General features: G+C 34.8%; 1 protein-coding gene across 10 annotated transcripts in view; it reads right to left on the reverse strand.

The window, feature by feature from the left end:
* LOC118933742 (zinc-regulated GTPase metalloprotein activator 1B) overlaps positions 1 to 23,295 on the reverse strand; it is a 48,618-nt gene extending 25,323 nt beyond the window's left edge. For 3 of the 10 annotated variants that reach the window (XM_057498600.1, XM_057498599.1, XM_036928402.2), the window contains exons 1-7: positions 23,036 to 23,294; positions 19,762 to 19,848; positions 17,914 to 18,010; positions 16,652 to 16,743; positions 7,603 to 7,662; positions 6,367 to 6,404; positions 1,110 to 1,156 (exon numbers count right to left, since the gene is read on the reverse strand). In XM_057498600.1, coding sequence (XP_057354583.1) covers positions 1,110 to 1,156; positions 6,367 to 6,404; positions 7,603 to 7,662; positions 16,652 to 16,743; positions 17,914 to 18,010; positions 19,762 to 19,848; positions 23,036 to 23,189 — 575 coding nt within the window. In that variant the 5' untranslated portion in view covers positions 23,190 to 23,294. Of the gene's footprint in view, positions 1 to 1,109; positions 1,157 to 6,366; positions 6,405 to 7,602; positions 7,663 to 15,127; positions 15,224 to 16,651; positions 16,744 to 17,913; positions 18,011 to 19,761; positions 19,849 to 23,019 lie in introns of those variants that run through there. The other 7 variants (XM_057498598.1, XM_036928401.2, XM_036928403.2 and 4 more) reach the window with 7 other exon arrangements.
* Positions 23,296 to 23,622: the final 327 nt, after the last annotated feature.

Here is a 23,622-nt window from a genome sequence, read left to right on the forward strand (position 1 = left end):
AATTTTCCTCAATTCTTCAGGAACTTTTTAACACTAGACTATCCACTCCTAATACTAGCTTTGTATTACCTGAAGGAATAGCCAATTATTTCAAGGAACACAATCAAATTCCCAAATATAAATTAACTTCAATTCATTGAAAGACCGGTTTTAACAGTATATATATCAAAATCCCATTTTTAAGTAAATTTTATATGAATAAAGATTGAATGTGCACATCTTAAAGTATAAATAATTACAAACTTTAAATTGGAGGCCTTTTATGTTTTAATTAATTTTGGCTTTCAAACCATTTTGTTATTTTCTATTTGGCTTATTTACATATATTTTAATAAGGAAAAGTTACCAAAATATTTTAAGTTCAGTCTAATTTGAATTATAACTATATCCCAAATGCAATGTTTATTTAGGCAGTGTTACAAAGCAGCAGAGTACCATACTCCAAAATGATAGGGAATCAATCACCTGCTTTCAGTCTTTATTTGTCTGGATCATCCTTAGCAAACCTCAGGGGGCCTCCCTCTTAAACCTGCAGCATATTTAGTGACTGTCATCTATCCCAAAACCATTTTCACATTAGCAAGAATATGTTTGATATAGGTAAACCAATTTAAATATGTATGAGTCTAAACACAAACTAATAAGGAATATAAAGACACTTAAACAAATGTTCTAAATGCCAAGTTGAAACTATTTGTATATTCGCTCCTCTGTTGTTCTGAATAATAGCGATATTTCAATCAAATGAATTACTATTAAAGACAGTATATCAGCCAACTGTTTTTGTTATAATCATTTTCAATCCCAAAGAAATTAAATAAGAACAAGAAAATAAGATTTCCAAACATTTAGGTAACATTTGCAAAGCTCTTCACAAAGAACTGGTATGCTCAGCACTTGCTTTATGCTATAATTTAAAAAAATGCTTTAAATAAAATTTTAGTTATCAGACCATTATAAATAGTTAGTAATAATTAAACTGCCAGAAAAAAGATAATAAACTTCCCTTGACTATGTGTTTTGTATTCCTCAGTTTGTTTTTGGTTTTCATAGGCATAATTTTCTTTCCAATTAGCCAGTAGTCAATATATACTTTAAAGGATGAATACCTAGAAGCTTCATTGATAAGGCCATCAGGTTTTTCTTCTGCTAAATGCTAAACAAAAACAAAGTTTGAAAAAAGTTACTGTGGTGTAACACAAAATCTAATGTCAACACAAAGGACAATGTAATTTTTTTCCTGCAATCTGTGAATTTTTGGGGGGCAGGTGGGGTGTCAGGGGCTTAAATTTTGTACCCCTGCCTGCTTTTGCTTTTAAAGGAAGCCCTTTAATGTCATAAAAACACAGAATGCTGTAATTCACATTTTAGGCTTTTCAAAAAATATCCTTGTTCTAAATATTCAATATTACTTATAAAAATTAAAAAGGAGATGACTACTGAACTTGTACTTTCTTAAAGTCTAATATACTTCTCCCCATTTCTACCCCACATCCTACTCTACACCCCAGCATCATATACAATATAGCCTCAGTACTAGGCCCTTCATATTCCCTAGAAACAAATAAGCTGTCAGAAAGACACCACCCTAATTTTAGCTTAAAAAACAGCAAATTATTAGAAACCTACACTTGAGTGATCTAGCCTGTCAGTACAACTGTTTATTTTGCTGACCTCTCCAGAGTGAAGCTAGTTCCAAAAAGAGACTGACTTATAGGCCCATGAGTTTTTATCTCTCTGAGAACAGTTATTACTTTTCCATAATCCTATTTATATCCCTAAAGTCATCAATGCCATAAGGTTGACTCTGAAAAATGTTTCACCTTTATTACCCTTACGTTCAATAAATGTTGCCTGTCAAAGTTAAACGCTGCCTACTGAGGTTAGGGGCAATTAGATTATATTAATACCCTGTATTTGAATGGAACTTCACAAATTATTAAATCCTTTTATACACATCTCATTTAGCCTTCATAACAATTATAGGAAATTGCTATTGCCATTTTGTAAAAGCAACTGAATCTAACATTGTTACCATCACAGGATACCCTATTATAGGGCTATTTTTCAAAAATTGGAAACATGCTAAATAGAAGATAATTTTAAAATCTTTGTGAAAGTGTTTTAGGTCAAACAAAATCAGTCTTGTATAGTGTTATGCAACTGTTAACAATCATGTAAGAGTATATGCATAAACCTAAAAATCACATTCAAAATTATTTCACCAACCAGTTTCACAAATTATGGGGAGGCAGATCATTAAGGTACATGGATACTCTGGAATCTAGGAGCAAGTTATTAACAGTTTTACTTAACTGTCTTAGTTAAGTCTATAGAGAAAAACTTTTTTCCTCTTAAATTCGCCTAATTCAACTTTGGGGGAACACAGTTAAACTAAAATCACAGTAATGATGTACCAATTTCCATTTTAGACACAATCCTATAAATTCAACTGCAGACCCCCACAGAAGTGATGTTAGTCTGAACTTGGAGAATATTGCACAAAAAATTGTTCCATTTCAAAAGAACAAGTTGACTATTTTCGCCAATTATTCTTGGCCTGAGGCTGTAACAAACCCTATAATTTTGTCCTCTAGAGAATAAGGCTATTACTACTAGGAGCACTACCTGGCACCCAGGCTCAACAAGTATTTGTCGAGTAAATTCTAGCCACCCCTATTTGCTGAAATAGACACATGGATGTTGTTATTTGAAAAATTATAAAACAGCAGCAACGAATCCCCTTCTATTCAGCAGTAAGTCTACTTAACAAAGATACATTTTTAGTGAGGTATCTGTTTCTGAATAATCTGTAATAAAGAAGTTCTTTTAAAATTTTGAAATATTTTTCAAATTCCGTACTGTTGACCTTTTGAAAGCTTTACTTATAGATGAATTTGGGGCTATTTGGCTGTGGGTCAGTAAATAGAAAAAAGATGTGGCAAGAAAATTAGAGACTGGTTTTTTAATTTCTATTACCTAAATGGAACTAATCAAATAGTGGTTTGACAAAGTAACTCATGTTTTTAATGCATTTACTTCTTCAGAAGACTATAAATCTTCACTCAAAGCTAACGGGGATAGACTATATTTTACTACCTTTAGGCAAGCAAGAATTCGCAAATATAAAATCCTTTAAAGCGCCCTAAAATAAAAACTAGCCAAAATGTACAACTCTATTAAGACTGTGATATGTAATGATATTTAATTATAGCAGAAGAGACAAATGCCCTGTACTATGCACATATGAAGGCTATACAAACATAAAGAAATAATAAATGCATACAAACATTTATTTTCTCCAGTTATCAGCCTGACATTTCCCTTATGCAACTTCCTACTTCCCAAGTCAAACTTTGCAAAAACAGTAAAACCAGTATCTGTTATTCAAAAGGGAATTCTCCACTAACACATGACACACCATTGGTCACTAAGTCAGATGACTTCCATTCATAAAGATAAAAATTGGAAATTTTGACATTCTATCCTGCCCATAGAGGCAAGGAAGGAAAATTTTTCACAAAATTTATATATGTATGTTATATAAATGACACACACACATATATATGACTTTTGCTTATATATCAAAAAAACACAAAAATAATTTTTGTTCTAATTAGTCCAACATATCCAAAAGGTTACAGTTCAACCCTCCAGCTTAGTGACGATGAGACAGAAAGGAGCCCTCTGAGGTAACACCATTGTAGACACAACTTCAGAGAGGTCTGTATAGAGGGTGTCCTTTACTGCAGAAATAGAAACAAGTCGGACCAAAAAAAAAGAAAGAAAAAAAGCACTGTTGATGACTAAAGTGGAAATAAATCTAGTGTCAAATACGTCAAACGACATTTAGAAAAGAAGCAGCAGCAATTTCTTTCTGCTGGATCGGCTACAGATCTAACACCACATTAGCTTTTAAAAAGAGATTATTGCATAATGGCAGTCTATTTATTTTTCTGGTGTTTTCCAAGCCAAACTGTTTTCTGATTGAATTGTTTCAACAGCCTGTGCAATGTAAGAGAAGAACCAAAAAGAAACCTCTCACTTGACCTTTTCTGTGTAACTTCATTCATTGATTCTATTGCATTAAATGCTGTCACATTTGTAGAACTGAAAAGAACAATGTCAGTAGCCTGGGTGTCAAGTCTGGAGAATAGAGAGCTGTCATTTGAAGTTGTCCAATTCTTTCCCCATGATTAAAAAATGAATATTTCAGATCAGTGGGTGACAATCCCATTAGAGTGATAGCCCATGATATCAATTACCACTTCAGTTTCAATTTGGCTGGCTGGCCACAGGGTACCATTTCTCAGCTTTACTTGTGATGGGCTGGCTCCGTGGCTCTGTGAAGCATGACACCCTTAAATTGCTGCCCATTATCCAAGTGTCATTACTTGTATTGCCTCAGAATTCTCTGAATCACAAGCAGCTACTGAGGTCAAGCTCAGCAACCAGAGGAATTGGACAAGTTGGCAAATTCTTTATATAAAGGAAAAGATATTTATTTGACATCTGACTTAGAAAATCTGAAGTTCCCACTATCCTGACAGTATGTGAGTTTTGTGTAGGTATATTGATTTAATAATTTAAGAGGTTTTATCAAAGTGGCAGTAGGGGTTAAACGTCTACTGTGTTTGCATTATTCAGAATGTTGCTTTGTTTTTTGGCCTCTATCACATTGATAATAGATTCTATTTAATCCGTCTCCACACCCAAATACACATATAAAATTATGCCTATAATCATAAATACATCAAAAGTTTGACTTTGGGTATGGCAATTCAAGTCTGCCAAAAAAACAAATAAAATACCCTGCTATCTATTCCATTGGTAGCCCAAATTTGGTAATAAATTTATATAAGAGATGGATTCAAATATCCCTGTAAAAAACATTCAAAATGATGAATTTGACTTTTTTTTTTTTTGCTTACTCCATAAACAGTTTGCTAGAAATATCAAGGCTTCAGAACAGTTGAAATTTTTCTGAACAGAATTATAATATTTAAGATATTTCTTTGATTCTTAAGACTACTAATACATCTGGACTTAAAAATCTAAAAAGGAATTATCCCTGAACTTCTCAAATTAGGGTGCTCTATCCCTGCAGTAACAGAAGGGCCAGTGGAGGGGTATTGGTAACCATTTGACAAGCCTGAATCTATTTCTAAAGCATTATTTATTGAGGTTTGGAGGAAAAACAAACTTTTTCAAATTAAATTCAAAATATATTGTGGGGCAGAATACAAAATAGACATGAATTTTTAAACATTAAATTTAAACATCTAAGAAATTATTACTTTGGGTACTATCTATATCCCTAGACTGGGACCAGGAGATGCAGGATAATAATTTCATTCTCTCCTGCCTTCAGTGATATTTCACTTCTAAATTGAGAAACACTTTTTTACTTTATGCAACAACATGCCTTAAAAAAACCTAAGTGCATTTTATAAACTGTAGTCCATTTAAATGCATTTGAGGACCTTGTAGTAAGAAAAACATTCACAGCAGGATGCCTTTCAATGGAGAGTTTCTCCTCACTAAGCCTATGTATAAATCCTGATTTCTTAAAATAAGGAAAAGCAATATTCTTAAAACTCAATTATCTCAGGCTTGGGTCTGATAGCAGTTAACAAGAAAAATAAGTTCTCCATATGTTTTATCAAGCTTCCTCTATCAAACAAAAAAACTTATCAATGTTAGGGTTGAATCCTAGTGAGGAGTTACATATACCCAAACTTTACCTTATAATATCCTTATTACAAAACATTACACTCCAATTTTCAGCACATCAAACCAGAGTAGTGGAAAACAAATACTTAATTTAAAAACACAAAATAATAATTAAAGGACATATACAAATTTCATGTATTGTTCAGGATACTTTTTTAAAAAGTTTTTAAGGAAAATTTCAAAAAGACAAAAATGTAGGCAAAATAATATAATCAATCTCCATATACCCAGCCATTAGCAAATAATTAACAAGTCACAGCAATCTTTCAACTTACTTTTTAAAAAAAATTTTTATTAAGGTATTATTGATATACACTCTTATGAAGGTTTCACATGAAAAAACAATGTGGTTACTACACTCACCCATACCATCAAGTCCCCACCCATACCCCAATGCAGTCACCATCCATCAGTGTAGCAAGATGCCACAGACTCACTACTTGCCCTCTCTGTGCCACACTGTCTTCCCCGCGATCCCCCAAACTATGTGCACCAAACATAATACCCCTCAATCCCTTCCTCCCTCCCTCCCCACCACCCTCCCCCACCCCTCCCCCACTGGTAACCACTAGTTCCTTCTTGGAGTCTCTGAGTCTGCTGCTATTTTGTTCCTTTAGTTTTCTTTCAACTTACTTTTAATCCATATTTTGAATCCACAACAGTTATGATACCTACAAAGGAATAGATCTTTTAATCACCTTTACACTTGAGAATGAAAATTAAAACTATTTCAGTTCACAAATGTTACTCAATAAAGTATTATTTTCTTCTTTTGCAATGCTGCAATTTAACTAAATTCCACTAATAAGTAGATAACATATCCAATATGTACTAACTATCTAACACTACTTGAAGGCATTCGACAGGATATAAAATAAATGTTAAAAATTAAGTAAACAAAGAAATAAATAAGAAAACAAGATTTCTCTGACCTTTAAAAAGCTTACAACCCAAAATGATATGACAAATTTCACAATATAAAGTGTAATATGATAAATTACACAAGACGTTATTTCTAGTTTATTTTCACATAATCAAAATCGACTTTCTGTAACATTTAAATTATTTCTTAAAAATTTGAGACATCTGAGGATATCATATTCCTAATATCTCTCACCAAATCTAACTCCCACAGATGTTTTACATAACATGTACCTAAAGTTCTAAATGATCAATTAGTTTGGCAATCTCTGAATTTATATTACTAAGTAATTTTTTCAAAAGATAATAGCAGAATGAGTTTTATATGCCTCAATAATTCAACCAGCTAAATGCCACATATATTAGGGCCAAATGACAGGGCCCAGTTTCAGTGATTCTTGAATTTTACCCATTATTCTATGAAAGACCTTGTAGAAGGAAAGGCAAAGTTGGGGGAAAGGATACAGTGGCTTATTTCAGAAAGTTTCTAATATGTCTTAAATTATATCTATGAGTAAAACTGCCCAAAAGTGTTAATGTAAAGTAAGGAGTACAGGGCTTTGCTTAATTCTCATATTCAAGGGAAAATAAAAGTAGAAATATGATTGGCATACTGTGTATTTTATTTAAAATAAAACTAAAATAAAAAATTATATTAAGTTCATAAATCAAATAATAGAAGATACAGAAAATCTACATAGCATTTTAAAAGGAAAACCTTAGAGAAAGCACTAAGTGGGAAGCTGAGATTAAGATTTGATACCTATTTCTATACACTATCTGGTGCTTTAGACACTGTATGAACAAAGACTTACTTCATCATCAAACTAGTTAAAAAGAGTAACAATACAAGGAATTAAAATTATAATATGAATGAACAAAAATAATTTTAATCATAACAATAACATCTTACTTGAAAACATGAGAAACTTTGTTCTCTAAACTTACCATCAAGATAAATATCAATCCCTAGTTCAGCATCAACCCAAAACATAGACGCTACAGCACCTGAAAATATATAATATTTATCAAATAAAAACAGTTCTTCAGCAGGAGGAATACAGTTCTATCCATGTTTTAATTTGTCCCAATGGAATGAGCAGGCAAACACAATCAAATTAAATATGGGTTTCCTCCAATCTTTTTACAGAAATAACAGTGAGAGAACCTTTTACTATTTATACCCATTTCTTCCCCTCTCCTTTGGTCTTAAAAAAAAGAAAAGGAGACCAACTCTTATGACAGACAAACCTAACACCAAGCTTCTACTAATGACGTAATAATTTACCAACAGACACTATCAAATGATTTGGGCAGTATGGCTGTGTGTGCATAGGACTTATTTTTATTTTCTCTCTCCTGAACAATCACATGGTTCACATACAATGAATTATCTCTCTAAAGGAAAGCAAAACAAAACATAATCACTTGTCCAAAAAATAAAAAATTTCTAAGTTTCTAGAAGAAAATGAAAAAAATGTAAAATTACACACTATGGCATTACTAGTAAATCCTTACACTATTTATTTAGTATTAATATAAAATTTTGGTCTGAGGAAAAAAATTTCTAAATAATTAAAACTTAGTTTTGGCAGAAACTGGTTTAGTACCAAACCACACACCCTGGTTAGTATGCCACAACACAAGAAAAAGAAAACTGACAGCAAAGAAAGTATTTGATTTTTCAAAGCATCTCAGGTCCACTCAGTGACAGGGCTGTCTAAAAGAATGAGTACTGGAGAAAAACAAGGATAACTGAACTCATTGCAATGTCTAAAGCTGTCCACCAACCTTGATGAGATGTGGTCCCCCAAGCATCACTCTGTGTCAACACTGAAATACCTGTCAGCTGTTTACAGTGATTACTCATGCAAGATATAGCAAGGGCCACAAGATCTAATGGTTTCCTGATACCTATTGATTTTTTCCCAAAAACTTAATAGTTTTCCAATTTGACTGAAATAGGATTTGTGAGTAACAGGGGCTGAATCAATGCCTGTCCTTTTCAAGGAAATTACTTTACCATGACAATTATTTAGCTTAGAACTGAAGAGTGTCAGTCTCCTAAAACAGGGAAACAACTGAATTGCCGATAAGAATTTTCTTCACTTACTTGGCTAACAACATGATTTTAATTAATGAGGGAGGAAAAAGTAAATCTACTGTGAATATCAGTACTCTAAACAGTAAGTCATAAAAAAGGTATTATTTTTTTTCACTCAGTAAACTTCCCAACATTGTACCTAAGCTTTTTTTTAGTTCATTGGTTTATTCAGGTAGCTCTGAATCTTACAGTTAACATTTGCTTAGTACTAAGTTGAATTGTAAGTGTGTATTAGAGCCTTCATTCTAAATCTGATGTGTACTTTTGGTATAATACTTACCAGGCTACACAACAAAGAACTATTTAAAATTTGGATGCAGGTTTTTAAGCGAATAAAAATGAGAGAACGAAGTTAGTCAGTGGTTCTCAACCCAGGGTGGTTCCCCACCCCCCAGGGAATATTTATATTTCATAAACATAATATATATTTATTTATGTAATATATATAGCTGCAAACAGTCTTGGTTGTCTCAACTAGGAGAAAGCTACTGGCATGTAGTGGGGTGGGAGCCAGACATGCTGTCAAACATTGTACATACACAGGACAGCTCCCTACAACAAAGGATTACCCAACCTAAAATGCCATTTGTGTCGAAGTTAAGAAAACCTGAGCTAAATTATAGAATCACCCTTCTTCAAAACCTAATAAAACAAAAAATAAACAAAATTCAGAGAACCAAATTTTATCAGCAGCAACCAAGTATTTACCCTCCTGCCATAAATTTTGAAGAGTGATAACCAAAATAAGAAACAGAATGTTTGATGGAACTTATTATAGTTCTTAATTCTACTTCCATCCCCAATAAGAGGTTATAGGGAAATAGCTCTCAAAATCCTAATACTTCCCAGAATTAACTTGCAAACTGGTTAGAAGTAGAACTAGGGAGGAATAAGCAATAAAGGGAATGGGGGGAAACTCAAGAGTAAAAGCCCCTAACCATCTCTACATTTGCAAGGGAGGGGGTTACTTTCTAGGGCTCAAAGCAAAATGCAGTAAGAGGTCTGCAGCTCAAGCATGTCCCCACACAAGGTATAGGATGTATATTCATGAGCAAACCCAGGAGGGGAACATTTGGTATTTTAAGAGAGCAGAGCCTAAAAGTCATATTGCCCATTTGGCTCTCTCACTCACCCCTTTTCCTTTGTTTCCCCCTTCCTGCTCCCAGCAATACCCAGCTTTCAAACTGAGGATCAAGAGAAAAACAAGTTTAGGTAAGATGGGGAGGGTATTAAAAGAATTAATCAACACCACATCCAAATACGTGGGGGGTTCTGTGAGCCTCCTACATCAAGCACAAATATGCTGAAAAAGTGTCACATATCACAGCTTAAGACAAGAAGGTAAAAGGCAAGAAGAAAAAAAAAATAAAGAATATGGCATACAAATGGCAAAGAACACATTTTGGAAAGAAACATCATACATCATTCAAGCAGTCAAAGAAAATTCTCAAGGGCTTGCTTCTTTGTAATAAAGAACTTAAAAACAATATAATCTTAATCAAAAACAGGCTCAAACAAGATAAAGTAGAAAAATTTGAAAGAGTAGCTTGTAGTGCTAAAGAAACCAACACAGGGCCATATGCCAGTATCTAACCAATTAATTCATTTAAATTATCAAGGAATAGAATAGACATTGATGAAAACAGAATTACAGACAAAAAGGAAGGTTTGAGAAGTTTACAGTAAATGCTGAAGGAAAAGACAAATCAAATCCGAATAGAACATACGGAGAACAAAAGGAAATTCAATGTAAGGAAAATTGGTGTCATAGAGGACCCAGTAATTTCCTAGAAAAACTTAATAAATAAGGAAAATGCCCCTAAATGAAGAACTAAACTTACAAATTAAACTTATCTTGTAATCCAGGAAAAAAATGATTATGAATGACAACTAGAAGTATCTTGGTTCTATTGCTGAACTTCAGAATTAAAGAAAAAATTTTCAGGCTTTTTGGATAAAAAGCAAGTTATTTTCAAAGAGGTGGAAAAAACCTCCCTGAAAGGTTACTGTATTTCTGTACAGTAACATTCACTGCCCCAATAGAATAAAGTAACGACCACAAAGTTCTAATGAAAGTGTTCCCTAATGCCAACTTGTTTTCCAAGAATGAAAAAATAGGCAGATATTCTCAAACATTAAAGGGAGCAACAGCTTTGAAAGTGTAAAATAGCCCTCAGAAATCCTGTCTGATGAAATAAAAAGAGAAAATACTGGATAAGGAAATACAGCCAATCTAAAAATACTAATAGATCATGGAGAAACATTTGCAAAGTTCTGAGGGAAAGAAACTGTGACCTGGAAATTTTACTCATAGGCAAGTATTCCTTCAAGTATAAAAACAAAAGACAAGTATTTTCAAGCAATGTAGTATGCAATAACTCCAGGAAAATAGTACCAATAGCTTGAAAAGATTACCTGACCATGAAGTTCAGACAATTAAGAGATTGCTCAACTCAGGAATGAAGAAGCCACAATACTGGTCATGAGGACTAAAACCATTGAACATAAGAACTAGACAAAGTTATGACAGAACATAAATGTTAGAAACCTTGACAACATAGCACAGAATACAAAATCAACCAAAACCAGGAGATGGGAGAAAGTCGAAGAGTGTTAATTACCTCATTTTTTTATGCCAGGGAAGTCAGTAGATATTACTCTGAATAGAAATGTGTAGTTTTAAAAATAATTTGTCCAATTTGCTTATGTTTTTTATAATCTATTCTTTTTTTAACTCATATCTCTTGCAGTGAAGGGTTTATCTGATATTCAGCAACTCCTTCACTTCTTCCAAGTTCTCTTTTTTTCCAATTACACAGTTTTATTTGCTTTTGCATTTTATTTAGCAATTCATTAGATAATGCCTATTGGTGATATTAATGGCTGACATTTCTGGATGTGCTGAACCATTGTTAGGTGCTTACCATATGTAATAGTTTTTTTTAATTCAAGTAAAATTAGTACGTAACATTTTATTAATTTCAGATATATAGCATAATTCAATATGTGCATACACTAAAAAGTAATCACAATAAGTCTAGTTAACATCTGTCACCATACACTTGACCCCTTCACCCATTTTACCCACTACCCAAACCCCTTCTCCTGTGATAACCATCAGTTCTCTACCTATGAGGGGTTTTTTTTCCATTGGTTTTGTTTTTTAGAGCCCACATATAAGTGAAATCATGTGGTATTTGTCTTTTTCTGTCTTATTTCATTTAGCATAATACCCAAAAGGTCCATCCATTTTCTGCAAATGGCAAGGCTTTTTTTTAAAGGCCGAGTAATGTTCCATTGTATACATGTACCCTATCTTTACCCATCCAGCTTCTGTATGTCTTTTGATGGGAGAATTTAGCCCATTTAAAGTCATTATTGGGCTTCTCTCTCACTTACCAACTTCACATTTCCCTGTATGGCCCCGGAAGATGACTGGTTAGCCAGAGACGGGTAAGATTCCTCAAGGGAGGAACAATCTAAGACAGGCCCAGTCGCAGGGGGGCCATCAGGTGAGAAAACGGGGATCAACAGAGGTGAGGCTTAGAACCTCCCCCCCACTGTTCTGAGAGAAATCTTTCACATATGTGGATGTTTTATTGCCCGTGTCTAGCTTGGATTAACACATAGTCTACAGGCACACACCTGATCTACATTTGCTCTCTTACGACACTAAACTATGTTTTCTACCTTTATCTTGTATCTACCTACCACTTCAGCATTTTATTAAAAATAATAATAATAAAGAGAGAAATGTGGTATCCACATATAAATCAAGTATAAAAATCAAATGAATATTCATATTTGAACTGACTGTGTATAGTTCATAATGCATGAGCAAAACCGAAAGCTTCTGTGATGACTGCCCTTGTAATGTTCACCATGTAACTTATTCACTATGTAATAATTTGTTCTTCATGTAAGAACTTGTTTGTTATGCTTCAGAAGATTGGAGACTGACAAAAATTAGGCTTGGGGTGGATTAATGATTGTGCATTGAGTATTGACCCCCCTATACAGAATTTTATTGTTGTTAACAACTATTTGATCAATAAATATGAGAGATGCCCTCACACACACACACAAAAATATATATATATATATATATACACACTTCCAACTGTAAAATAAATAAGTAACCAGGATGTAATGTATAACATAAGGAATATAGTCAAAATATTGTAACAACTTGGTATGGTGATAGCTGGTACCTAGAATTATCATGTATATAAATGTTGAATCACTGTGTTGTACACCTGAAACTAATGTAATACTGTGTGTCAACTACCCTTCAATTAAAAAAAAAAAAAAAAAAAGAAACCCTATAAAAAATAAAAATAAAAATAAAGTCATTATTGACAGGAATGTATTTATTTCCACTTCATTGTTTTCTAGCTGTTTCTGTAGTTCTTCTCTGTTCCTTTCTTTTCTTGCTTTCTTCACCTGTGGTCTGATGCCTTCCTTTAGTGTTATATTTAGATTATCTTCTCATTATCTTTTTGTGTATCTACTATAGGTTTTTGTTTTGTGGTTACCATGAGGTTCACATATAATAGCCTATATACATAAAACAGTCTATTTTGATAGCAACTTCATCATGTCCTGGAAGCTGCAGGACAAGTAGATGGGCCTTTTTCTGTGCAGTACCCCAGATGTGGTAGCCTGCCCAGAACTGTCTTCTGGATTGTTAAAATCCTAGGGGGTGCTCAGAAATGCAAGCCCCTTGACCACCAGGCCCAGTTGATTAGAGGCATCCCCTGTGTGGACTGTGTTCACCCACCAGCTGTAGCAGGGCTGGGGGAGAGTTCTGAATGGGAGCACAGCCATGATTTTAGCAGTGCAGGTGAAGAGCATTGAGGGCAAGGCCCACCTGTAGTTTTGGCAATGTCAAAGAAGAGTGCTAGGGGTGGGGCACACCCATGGCTTTAGCAAGGCAGGGAAAGAGTGCTAAGAGTGGCATATTGCCCAGGGCTTTAGGGACTTGTAAAAGTGTTGGAGGTGGGGTGTGCCTGAAGCTTTAGCAAGGCTGTGTCTGTGCGTGCCTGCCTGCACTAGCAAGATAGAGGGAGAGTGAAAAAATGGTGCTTGCCAGGGCTTCGTCCCTAAAGAAAGTCCTATCTGGGTCCTGCCCCTCCAGCAGATTCTTTTAAGATTAGCAAATGAATCTCCTTCACATATAATCCAGTTGCCTCTCAAACTTCTGCCTTTGTGCTACATCTCAGGACAAGTGAGTTCACTCTCATGAACCCCTTAAAAGGGTATCTCAGAGCTCCACAGCCCCTGGGATACCATGGATATAAGCCCTGTTAGTTTCCAAAGCCAGACACTTTTTGGGGCCCTTGCCTCTTCGGTGCAGGCCCCAAGGGTGCAAGTACCCAAGGTGAGACACAAACTCCTCCCTTTTCAGGGAGAGGCTCTGGACCTGTGATATCCCTCCCTGTTGTGGGTTACTGTGCTGAGGGGGGGGGTTTTGGCAAAACATCTCTGGCTCTCCTACCCACCTCAGTGTGGCCCTTTTACGCCTTGCCATGGAGGGAGCTATTCGGCTAGTTTTCTATTCTTTTTCAGTGGGAATTATTCCATAAGTAGCTGCAGATTTGGTGTTTCCATGGGAGGAGGTGAATTGAGGGTCTTTCTATGCCTCCATCTTGGACCTTCTCCAAGTTTTCTTCTTTTATATTAAAATAACTAAATTAATCATTATTAAGAACAACACAAAGAATGTGATCCCATTTTTATGAAATTATTTCTGTATATTTATACAGCTTTCAGAAGTGTACAGAGCAGGGCTTTCCAACCTATGCATGTAACAAGGCAAAAAAGTTCTGAAGTGTCCTAAATTAAGTGACATAACAGCCAATGAATGAGGGAGAGAAAGAGAAAGTCATCAGTCAATAATCAAGGGCCATACCTAACCAGAAACTCCACGTTCCTAAATGAAGTCATTTCAACAAGCATCTAGGTTTGCAGTACCACTGCATCTTCCTTGTGCATCAGTGTCTAATCATCAACAACGAATCCATGAACCTTCTCTCTGGACTAACCACCTAGCCCCAGCCTTTCCCAGCTTCCATTAGCCTGCCTTCCTTATCTGTAGCCAATGTGATTGTAATGAACTTTCTTTCCTTGAGACCCCCCGTAACTAAACCCTGTTTCTTGAGTCTGGCAGACAGGTTGTTTCTGTTAACTGGTCTTACTGCTGGTGAAGCACAAATTTCCTGTCCCAGGAGTCAGTCCTTATCTGGCTGCATCTGTAATGGCTCAATAAACCCTTTTATTTCAGAGATCTTTCCATCTCTAGAGTTTTGGACTTATCACATGTATAAGAATCACCTGGGGGGTTTATTAAAATACATCATTGAGCCCTACCTTAGAGATTCTGATTCAGCAGACCTGGGAAGAGGCCCAAGAATCTGTATTTTTCACAGGCTAAGGCTGATGTCATTCAACACCAAGGCGAGTAGCAGCAGCACAGAAAAGCCTAAAGGGAAATCGACCTACTTGTATTTCAAGGTAGTGAGATACAGGGTGATTTTATTTTAACATTCTTTGTACTTTCTCAGGCATTGTTAAAAATATATATAAATAATAAATGTTCCATCTTCACCCAGATAATATAATCATTATTTAAAGAAAGTTAGAAGAAACATTAACCTGTTTAAACCTACGATTTGTACAAAAGTTTCCTCTGAGATCCTTATTTAACTTTCTTCCTCTGAAAAGCTGAACTATGTTTTACTAAACTCATCTACTCTCAAAGAAAAGTTACAAGAGTCTTTTTCTATAAAGTGGCTACAATGAAGAAACTGACACTATTTCAAAATGAGGCATACAACATATTTTCCCATCTTACAGATTTAAATTAATATTTAACACCAACATCATACCAAGTCCTATGATCAGTTGCATGTATCAAAAATGTATGAAAAATCCATGCCTATTCTATGGACCAAAATAGCACAACTCAATACCAATTTGAAAACACGAGGACAATGTTAGTATGTAATACTTCTAAGGACAATAACCACTGATTACATTTGAACCTTCGCTATACTCCAACATTTCTTTTAAGCAATTGTGATCCTTTTAATAAGTTGTTTCCAAACAATACTTTAATATAGTTTATAGCGCAATGCCAGAGACCCAGATCAAAAAAGAAATAAAGGTATGGGTCAGACTTACAGAACAAACACTAAATGTCCTCCAAACTAGGCATAAAGATGTTACCTAAAAGTTATTTGAGTAAGGAAACAGAAACCCATTTTTAGAAACATGTCAACTCTGTGTAGCTTTCAATAGGGAGTTTAGATGTGATTCTATTTAGAGGTAAAAATTTCATGGATAATCATTATTCATTCCACACCAGGAAAAAGGCCCAGTAGACTGGATTTAACTCTGTATCTTACAACAGACAGCATTTACAAATAAAATTGTTTCAAGTTTAGTAGTAGAAAAACAAAATGTTAAAAATTAAAGGGAATAAGTACTGCTGGCATTAGAGTCCAAAAGCCCTTAAATATCCATAAATGACCCATAAGAAAGCTGGGTTAGAAAGTAATGAGAAAGAAGATCTCTGTGGAGTATAACCAATCAAATATATACTTAGAAGCAAAATGTCTACATTTTCCCTAAATTTCCATATTTTAAACTTTTATTCTTACCAATAACCCTAAATCAATCATTTAAACTTCAAATTCTTTTATCAGCCTAAAAGTATCAAATACTTTGATCACTATTCATCTGTTGAAGAAATGTGACAAACCAGTATTTTTCTTCCTTTAAACCAAAAGATATTTTTAAAATCTAGAGTAAAGCTTTAATACTCATTTTAGATATTTCTCTAGCACATTTATTTAAAAACATATTCTGGTTATTAACAATGTCATTTCTTACCAGGATCTGCTAACCCAGTGGTCTCTAATAGTATGTAATCAAATTTCCCCTTCTTCTGCATCAAATTCTCAATAGCTCTAAGGCCATTGTCCCTGGAGAATATCAAAACATAATATATAGTTGATAGCCTGAATATTTTAAGTGATCATTACAAACATTTAAAAACAAATTCAGTTACCTGAGACAAAAATACCTTTAGGCACGTGAAAATTTAACTCATTCCCAAGCTTCTAAAAAAATGTGCATCCAATATTTACCAATGAGGTGAAAAGAGATGCATATACAATGAAAAGTAAAAAGCAAATACATGATGAGTTAATACTTCAATCTTATTAAATTAAAAGCAGAAGGAACTTTAATATATCTGACTAAAGTAAGTTAGAATCTGTTATTTTTATAGCTTTATGAAAGAAAAAAATCAACTTCCAAAATAATGATAAAAATTATTAACTATAGTAGTTTAATATAATAGCTGAAAGGACACTATCATTAAATATCTTTAATTCTGTTCTGAATTAGAGTACCAACCATTAATTTGCTTTTTTCTTGTAATACCAGAAATGCAAGAAAATACTTGATGTACTGCATTTTGTTTGTTCAAGAAAATCTGTTGATTTTAGCCTTGTTAATACATTTGACTCAAAGTCAAACACATAAACATAGTAAATGATGCAGAATAAATTTAATTCACTAGAATACACCAAATCAACAGTACAGATATTAATTTTCCTAATACACTCAACAAATATTTGATTGACTGCTATGTGTCAGGTCTTTTTGTAAGATCTGAGGTATACTGGTATAAAACAGACACTGTCCTTGGAAACAACCATAACTGGTAGAACACAATGTGAGGTTTTTCTCTTTTTCGTGACCATTTTTTTTAAGAGGCTGAATTCTTGGAAATATGAACAACGACTTATTAAATTCAGAAGAGTAATTTTTTACACACGAAATGAGATTTTAATGCCCCACAAAATTTCATGCCCCATAATTTAATTATTAAATAAACCCTGACATCAAAAAACAAAAAAACTCATTAAAAGGACCAAAGCATTACAGCAGATAGAAAATTAGTAAGATAGCAAGAAACACTTTTAAGAAAATGCATCCTAGTAAGGCTATTTTCTATATGAAGCTATAATGAAGGAGAAGGAGACTGTGTAAATTCAATTAAATTACTCAAGAAAATCAAAGCTGGAAACATAACCAATAAACACTTAGAGCAAACCAACAAGCCACACAGTAAATACATTCCTCACTTTACTGAACAACAGAGGCAACCATTTCTAAGTTCCAGCCATTCTTCGTAGAGCTCTCCACCTTGGCTGACAGCTAAGGATTTCTCCACTGCACTTCCTAGAATAATTAATAAGAAGCATCTTTTAGATTATGTTCACTAGCCACCCAAAAGCAAAGATGAGGATACTCAATAATGGAGCAGAAAATACATTTTATAACTTTTATCCTTTCATTTTATTCATGCAGCCTCAGTATTTTCACCTACACTACTCTAGATTATTTTAGCTTTTATTTCTTTTAGAGGATTTAAACCCCTAAAAAGGCAAATCCAAAATTAATGAATCACACCAACTTCCTCTTTAGGCCTCTTACTTGCCTGCTTCTATTTCTTATTAAAGTAGCTATTTTAAAGGCATTCTTTCTTGTCCATGGTCAACCTCCTAGATAGGCTAGCATATCTTTATATGCTCTTCAACCTCTTACAATCCATTTTTTTCTTTTCATTTTTCCTCAAAATTTTGTTTCAATTAGACAGACTGCTCAATATGAGTAAAAACCCTAGTTCATTTTGAGGAAGTTTGATTGGCCACGGATCAATGTGCTTATTTAAAAATGAAATTTTAGTCAAATACACAAATTTCCTAGCAATGCTTACTTGAGAAAGAATAATGTACATCTGAGATTGAGATGTTTATTCATATAAGAATGATTTTAAATGTCTTACTTTTCCTCCAAAATGAAGAAATATACCAAAGGGAAGAGTTCTAAATGTCTAGTCAAGAAATGGCCAAGAAATAAAAACTGAATAATTTCTCATTTACATATTTTTTTGTTTATATTTCAGATAGGCAATGACAAAGAGCTTTGAAAGGGGTTCCAACATAATTTAGGGTGTGAAGAATATTAATAAAATGCAAAGTATTGTGAATGCTGTAAAGGAGAAAACTGTGAAAATGATCCAGAAAGAATGAAGAAAAACAGTAAGAAATAATAACAAATGTAATTTGTGTCCAATAGAAGATCAGTTAATAGAAAACTAGAATACAAGACAGATTTAAAGATCTTAGGATTTTTATTTTATATAATAGGACTTTTCTCTTTAGTTTACCAAAGGCAGAAATCAAGTTTAACAGGCCTTCCATTCTGTTCATAAAACCTAGCTCCTTTATTAATTTACAACTAAAAAAAATAGTATGCTTCAAGAATTAACCCAACAGAAGTTCTATTTTGGGGGCTAAAAGTGAGCTTTTTATTAAAATTCACACTTGAAAAATTTGTAAAACTACTCAAACAATTGCATCTAACACTGCTGTATAGATTACTTTTAAAACCATAGTTCAATACTAAAGACAAAATTAGAATGTTAAATGCATGTATTTTCAGATAATTGAGGTTTCTTGAAAATGGAGGCCATAAATTTAACTTACCTTCATTTCAATTTTATCTGCTATACAGATAATAAAGATCCAACATGGTAAACTTATAATAACTGAAGCATTTCAAATGTATTTCAAAAGTCGCAATTAAACAATATAGTCAGTGCAAAGGCATCTTTCTAATTTCTGAAAAAAACTTTGTTCGGATTTTCTGAACTTACTTATTTCATGTAAAATCTAATTTAATTCTGTTGGTATGAATTCCAAAGTGATACAAAATTGAATATATAGAAACTACCTTATTTAATATCCCAAATCTGTACAAAATAAAGCTTGACAGAAATTAATCTAATTTTTCCAAAACTGTCCACATCAATGTGTTCATATCACAATACATTGCATTTTCATTTTTAAATATGGAATACCAATTCATCAGTGGAATAAACCATCCTATAAATTCTCACAGCATTGCATTTATTGACCTTTACTTACCTTCCCCAAATTCATTTAAAATAACTGCTACTCTTTTACTATGTTGCTCTGTCAAAATATAGTTGAGAAGTGTTGTCTTCCCAGCACCTATAAAAATATGTTGTAAATAAAATTCAAAAGCTAATTTTAAAGAAACAAAAAAGATATAGAGCCCCAATGTTTTGAAAAATATGATTTTTAAAAATATTATTTAACCATGGTACAGAAGATTCTAGAGAAAAGATTATGCTTTTGAAAACTACTAAAAGTGCTCTTTGTTCAAATAAAATTTTATAAATATTTACAAATATGCCTATAAGTTGGATCACACAGATTTGTTCTACCTCATGTGACAAATAATAATATGTCTTTTAAACAACTTATAATACAACTAATTTAAGGGCATTTAATTTTTTATTAAATAAGGAATTTTTGAAGTAATGGCTTCTAAAGATTAAGGTACTCATGTTGTTTATAAAATGTAAAATATTTAAATCCCTTTACATAATGACAATGTTTCTTAGCCAAGAATATAATGGTTTGGTTCCTCAAAATTTACATGTAACAACCTTTTATTTCACCATCCATCAACCAAAATTCAGACTGACTATATGACTTTTAGTATGCGTAAAGCAATCTACAAAACTGATTTTACATGTACATGTGAAACACACACAAAATGGAGAATGGATGTAGGAAATGTTAACAGTGGACAGAACATTGAGTATTCGGAAAGATAAATTCACAAAGTTACACTAACTTCATCCAGTAGGTGGCACATTAAACCTAGTATTTCAGCTCAAGCAGGCGAAAAACATTTGTCTTGTGAGCAATACATACTGAAGTTCACAGAGGAAAAACAAACAAATCCTAACTGCACAGTAGTGTAGTTCGATCACATGAGTGTATCATTTATTTTTCTGTTGGTAGACATTTGGGCTTTTTCCAGTGTTCTGCTATTACAAGTAGTGCTAAGAACTTCTACACATAAGCTTGTACACACCGTCTGAAGAACATTTATGAGATTTCTAGGGTCTAACTAGGAAGGATTTCCTGAGTATTAGGGTGTTAATGTCTGCAACATTCTTGGGTCATATTCCTTTAAAAGTTGTTGATGGGATGGATGACTTGTGTTTAGAGTTCAGCATCACAACACTTTGAAGTACAGAATGGAAGGGACAGACTTAAGGAGGCAGGGCAATGAGGCAATTCTTAAAACCATTGGCAGTGAAAATAGAAAGGAAGGCGTAGATGTTACAAGACTTTCTAGCAGAATTCTACGGCTTAATAATTAACCATATTATGAAGCAAAAGACTTTAAGACATAGTTCATTCATTCAGAAGTCAACTATAGACCAGATTTTATGCTGAGCCTTGGTGAAGACTGCACAAAACAGACAAACTCTTGAAGTTTAGAAATATTAAGGGAGTGGGAGATGTTAGGGAATTCAGATCAATAGACAATTACTAACAGGATGATACCTTCAAAGGGGATGTACTAGATGTTATGCAGCCATTAAAAGAGACATCTAGCCAGAAAAGTAAAGGTATGAAGAAAACTATTCCAGGTGCTGAAATACTAGGAACCTTGTAGATATAAAAGTAGTTCAATGTGACTGGGCCACAGTTTCACAGGGCTGGAGAGATTTGTTTTGTTAAGAGCCAGATTGTACACGACCTTATAATTCATGTTAAGGAATTTGAATTTAACCCATATGGGGACCACTGAGGGGCATGACACAATCAGTTTGACATTTATAAAGATCATTAAGGCTAAAACACATGAAAAGACAACATGGCTCAAAACTAGTCAGGAAGCTTTTAGATGGTTAGCATCCCAGGAGGAGGATTTCAGGGGATGGTTATGTATCTAGTTTTGGCCATGTTAAGTTTGCAATGTCTGTGAGACATCAAAATGGACACTACCCAGGAGTGAAACTGAAAGGATGGACAGAGGGGGTAAAAAATTAAAAAGGAGAAGCCAAAGTAGTGCACGGAAATGGCAGAAGAAAAACGTGATGGAAGCCAAAGAAACAATGTTTCAAGAGAGAAAAAATGGTCAAGAATAAGCAGTGAAACTATCCCCTGATTCAGCAACAAGGTTGCTGGTGTTAATCCTCACTCCTAAACTTCAAAGATTATCTCCTATACTCTACTGACCTACCCTATCTGTGAACAAAATGGGGAAGGCTCAGAGGGGCAAGCCTGAACTATACTGTTTTGGACAGGGAATCTGCTGAGCTTCTCAGTAGAGCAGCCTCTATATAGCAGTGGAGCAATACCAAAAACATAGGCCTTTATAAAACTACTTCTGAGTAAAAATGGGAATAAACTTACACTTTACAAAGCAAAAAATAAAATAAAAAGGGGAACACCAATGACTTAAGTTCTTTTCAGGCTTTCAGGTGCACCAAGTATGTCCTTGTCCCTAGCAGCATCTAGGAATGGTATTATTTCCCCAAAACTGTTTCACTTAATTTGCATTTAACTTTTCCCACACGTTTAATACAGTCATGCACTGATTTCAACCCTTCTATTTAACTATAATTTCGAAATAATACTTATCAAACTTTTCCAATGAAGTACCGCTGACGGAAGGGCATTAACTGTCCTTCCGGAAATTGTACCACGCTTACAAACCTATGAATTCAACTGTGCTCTCCTGAAAGACCTCAATTTGAGAAATACAGTCTTGGAGAGCAGAGATTTTATTCTTACTTTTTCTCCCACAGCGCTTTACAAAGAGACGTCAAAAAAAAAAGTCTGAGATAGTACTTTCCACGAATGGCTGTAAGATACTGGCTCGTGGGGAAGGGGAATCTACAGGGGAATAGTCCTGTGTCAGGCATTTTATAGCAGCTTATCAAGGCAACAAACATATAAAGTAGATCTATTTCTGTTGCCCCATTTTGCAAATGAGAAAACAAACTCAATGTGAAAGGTATTATTTCCATTTTCAAGTGAGGTACATGAGCTTCAAAAAGAACTTGTTAGAGGTCCCATGGATAATTAGGGGGCAGATTTTCACACCTCAAAGCCGGAACTACTGTCAATATACGAGGTTAGCTTTGAATCTCACAAGATAAATGTGAACCTACTGCAGGGAAGGCTGGTCATCATTTACCTTCCAGATGAAGAGCAACCCAGACGGGGCGCAAGTGACCCAGGCCCTACCTCAAAGACATCTGCTGTTGGCCAGAAGGCCCGGATGCCTAAGGAGAGGCGAAACCGTCAACCCCCCAAATCCCAGGGTACCAGCGTTCACAGTATATTTCTCACCGGGACGGTTAGTTACCTAAATACCCTGTGATAATTGTGACTGGGATCTTAGCTCCGGGGCCAGACTTTTCCTCCTCCTCTCTTTGCTTCGTCTCAATGGGGACCAATTCAGGACAGTCCTCCTCGGCTTGCTTCTCTTCCTCATCCACAGCTCCAGTTGCCTGCAACATCCCCGCCAATCACGCAGCACTCTTCTCCACAAGCTCCCGAGGTAGGACCTACACGCCGAGCCGTCGCTGGGAGCACAGAGCACGCCACGCCAGGCGCGTCCCTGGCGTCATCACGCCGCGACGCGTGGCTCTTCCCCATCCCTCCCTATTACCTGGGTTCCGGCGGAGGACCGCCTCTCCTCTTAGCCACGCCCCCAGGATATGAGCGTGCCCCCGGGGCGTGTTCTCTGAACCTGAGCGTGGGGGACCGAGTTGTTAGTGCTCGTTGACCAGCTCCTGCTTGACGCTGTCACTGTGTGCGCCCGCAGACTTACCAGCTAATGGCTGACGGTAAGGCAGACGCCTGGCCGGTTGAAGCCAGGAGTGGGTAGCCTGACCTGAAAAGTTCCTATAGGGAATAGACTTTATCAACTTGACATTTTTCAGTATCATT

The sequence above is a fragment of the Manis pentadactyla genome, chromosome 3, assembly GCF_030020395.1.
Source record: "Manis pentadactyla isolate mManPen7 chromosome 3, mManPen7.hap1, whole genome shotgun sequence".
Taxonomy (NCBI): domain Eukaryota; kingdom Metazoa; phylum Chordata; class Mammalia; order Pholidota; family Manidae; genus Manis; species Manis pentadactyla.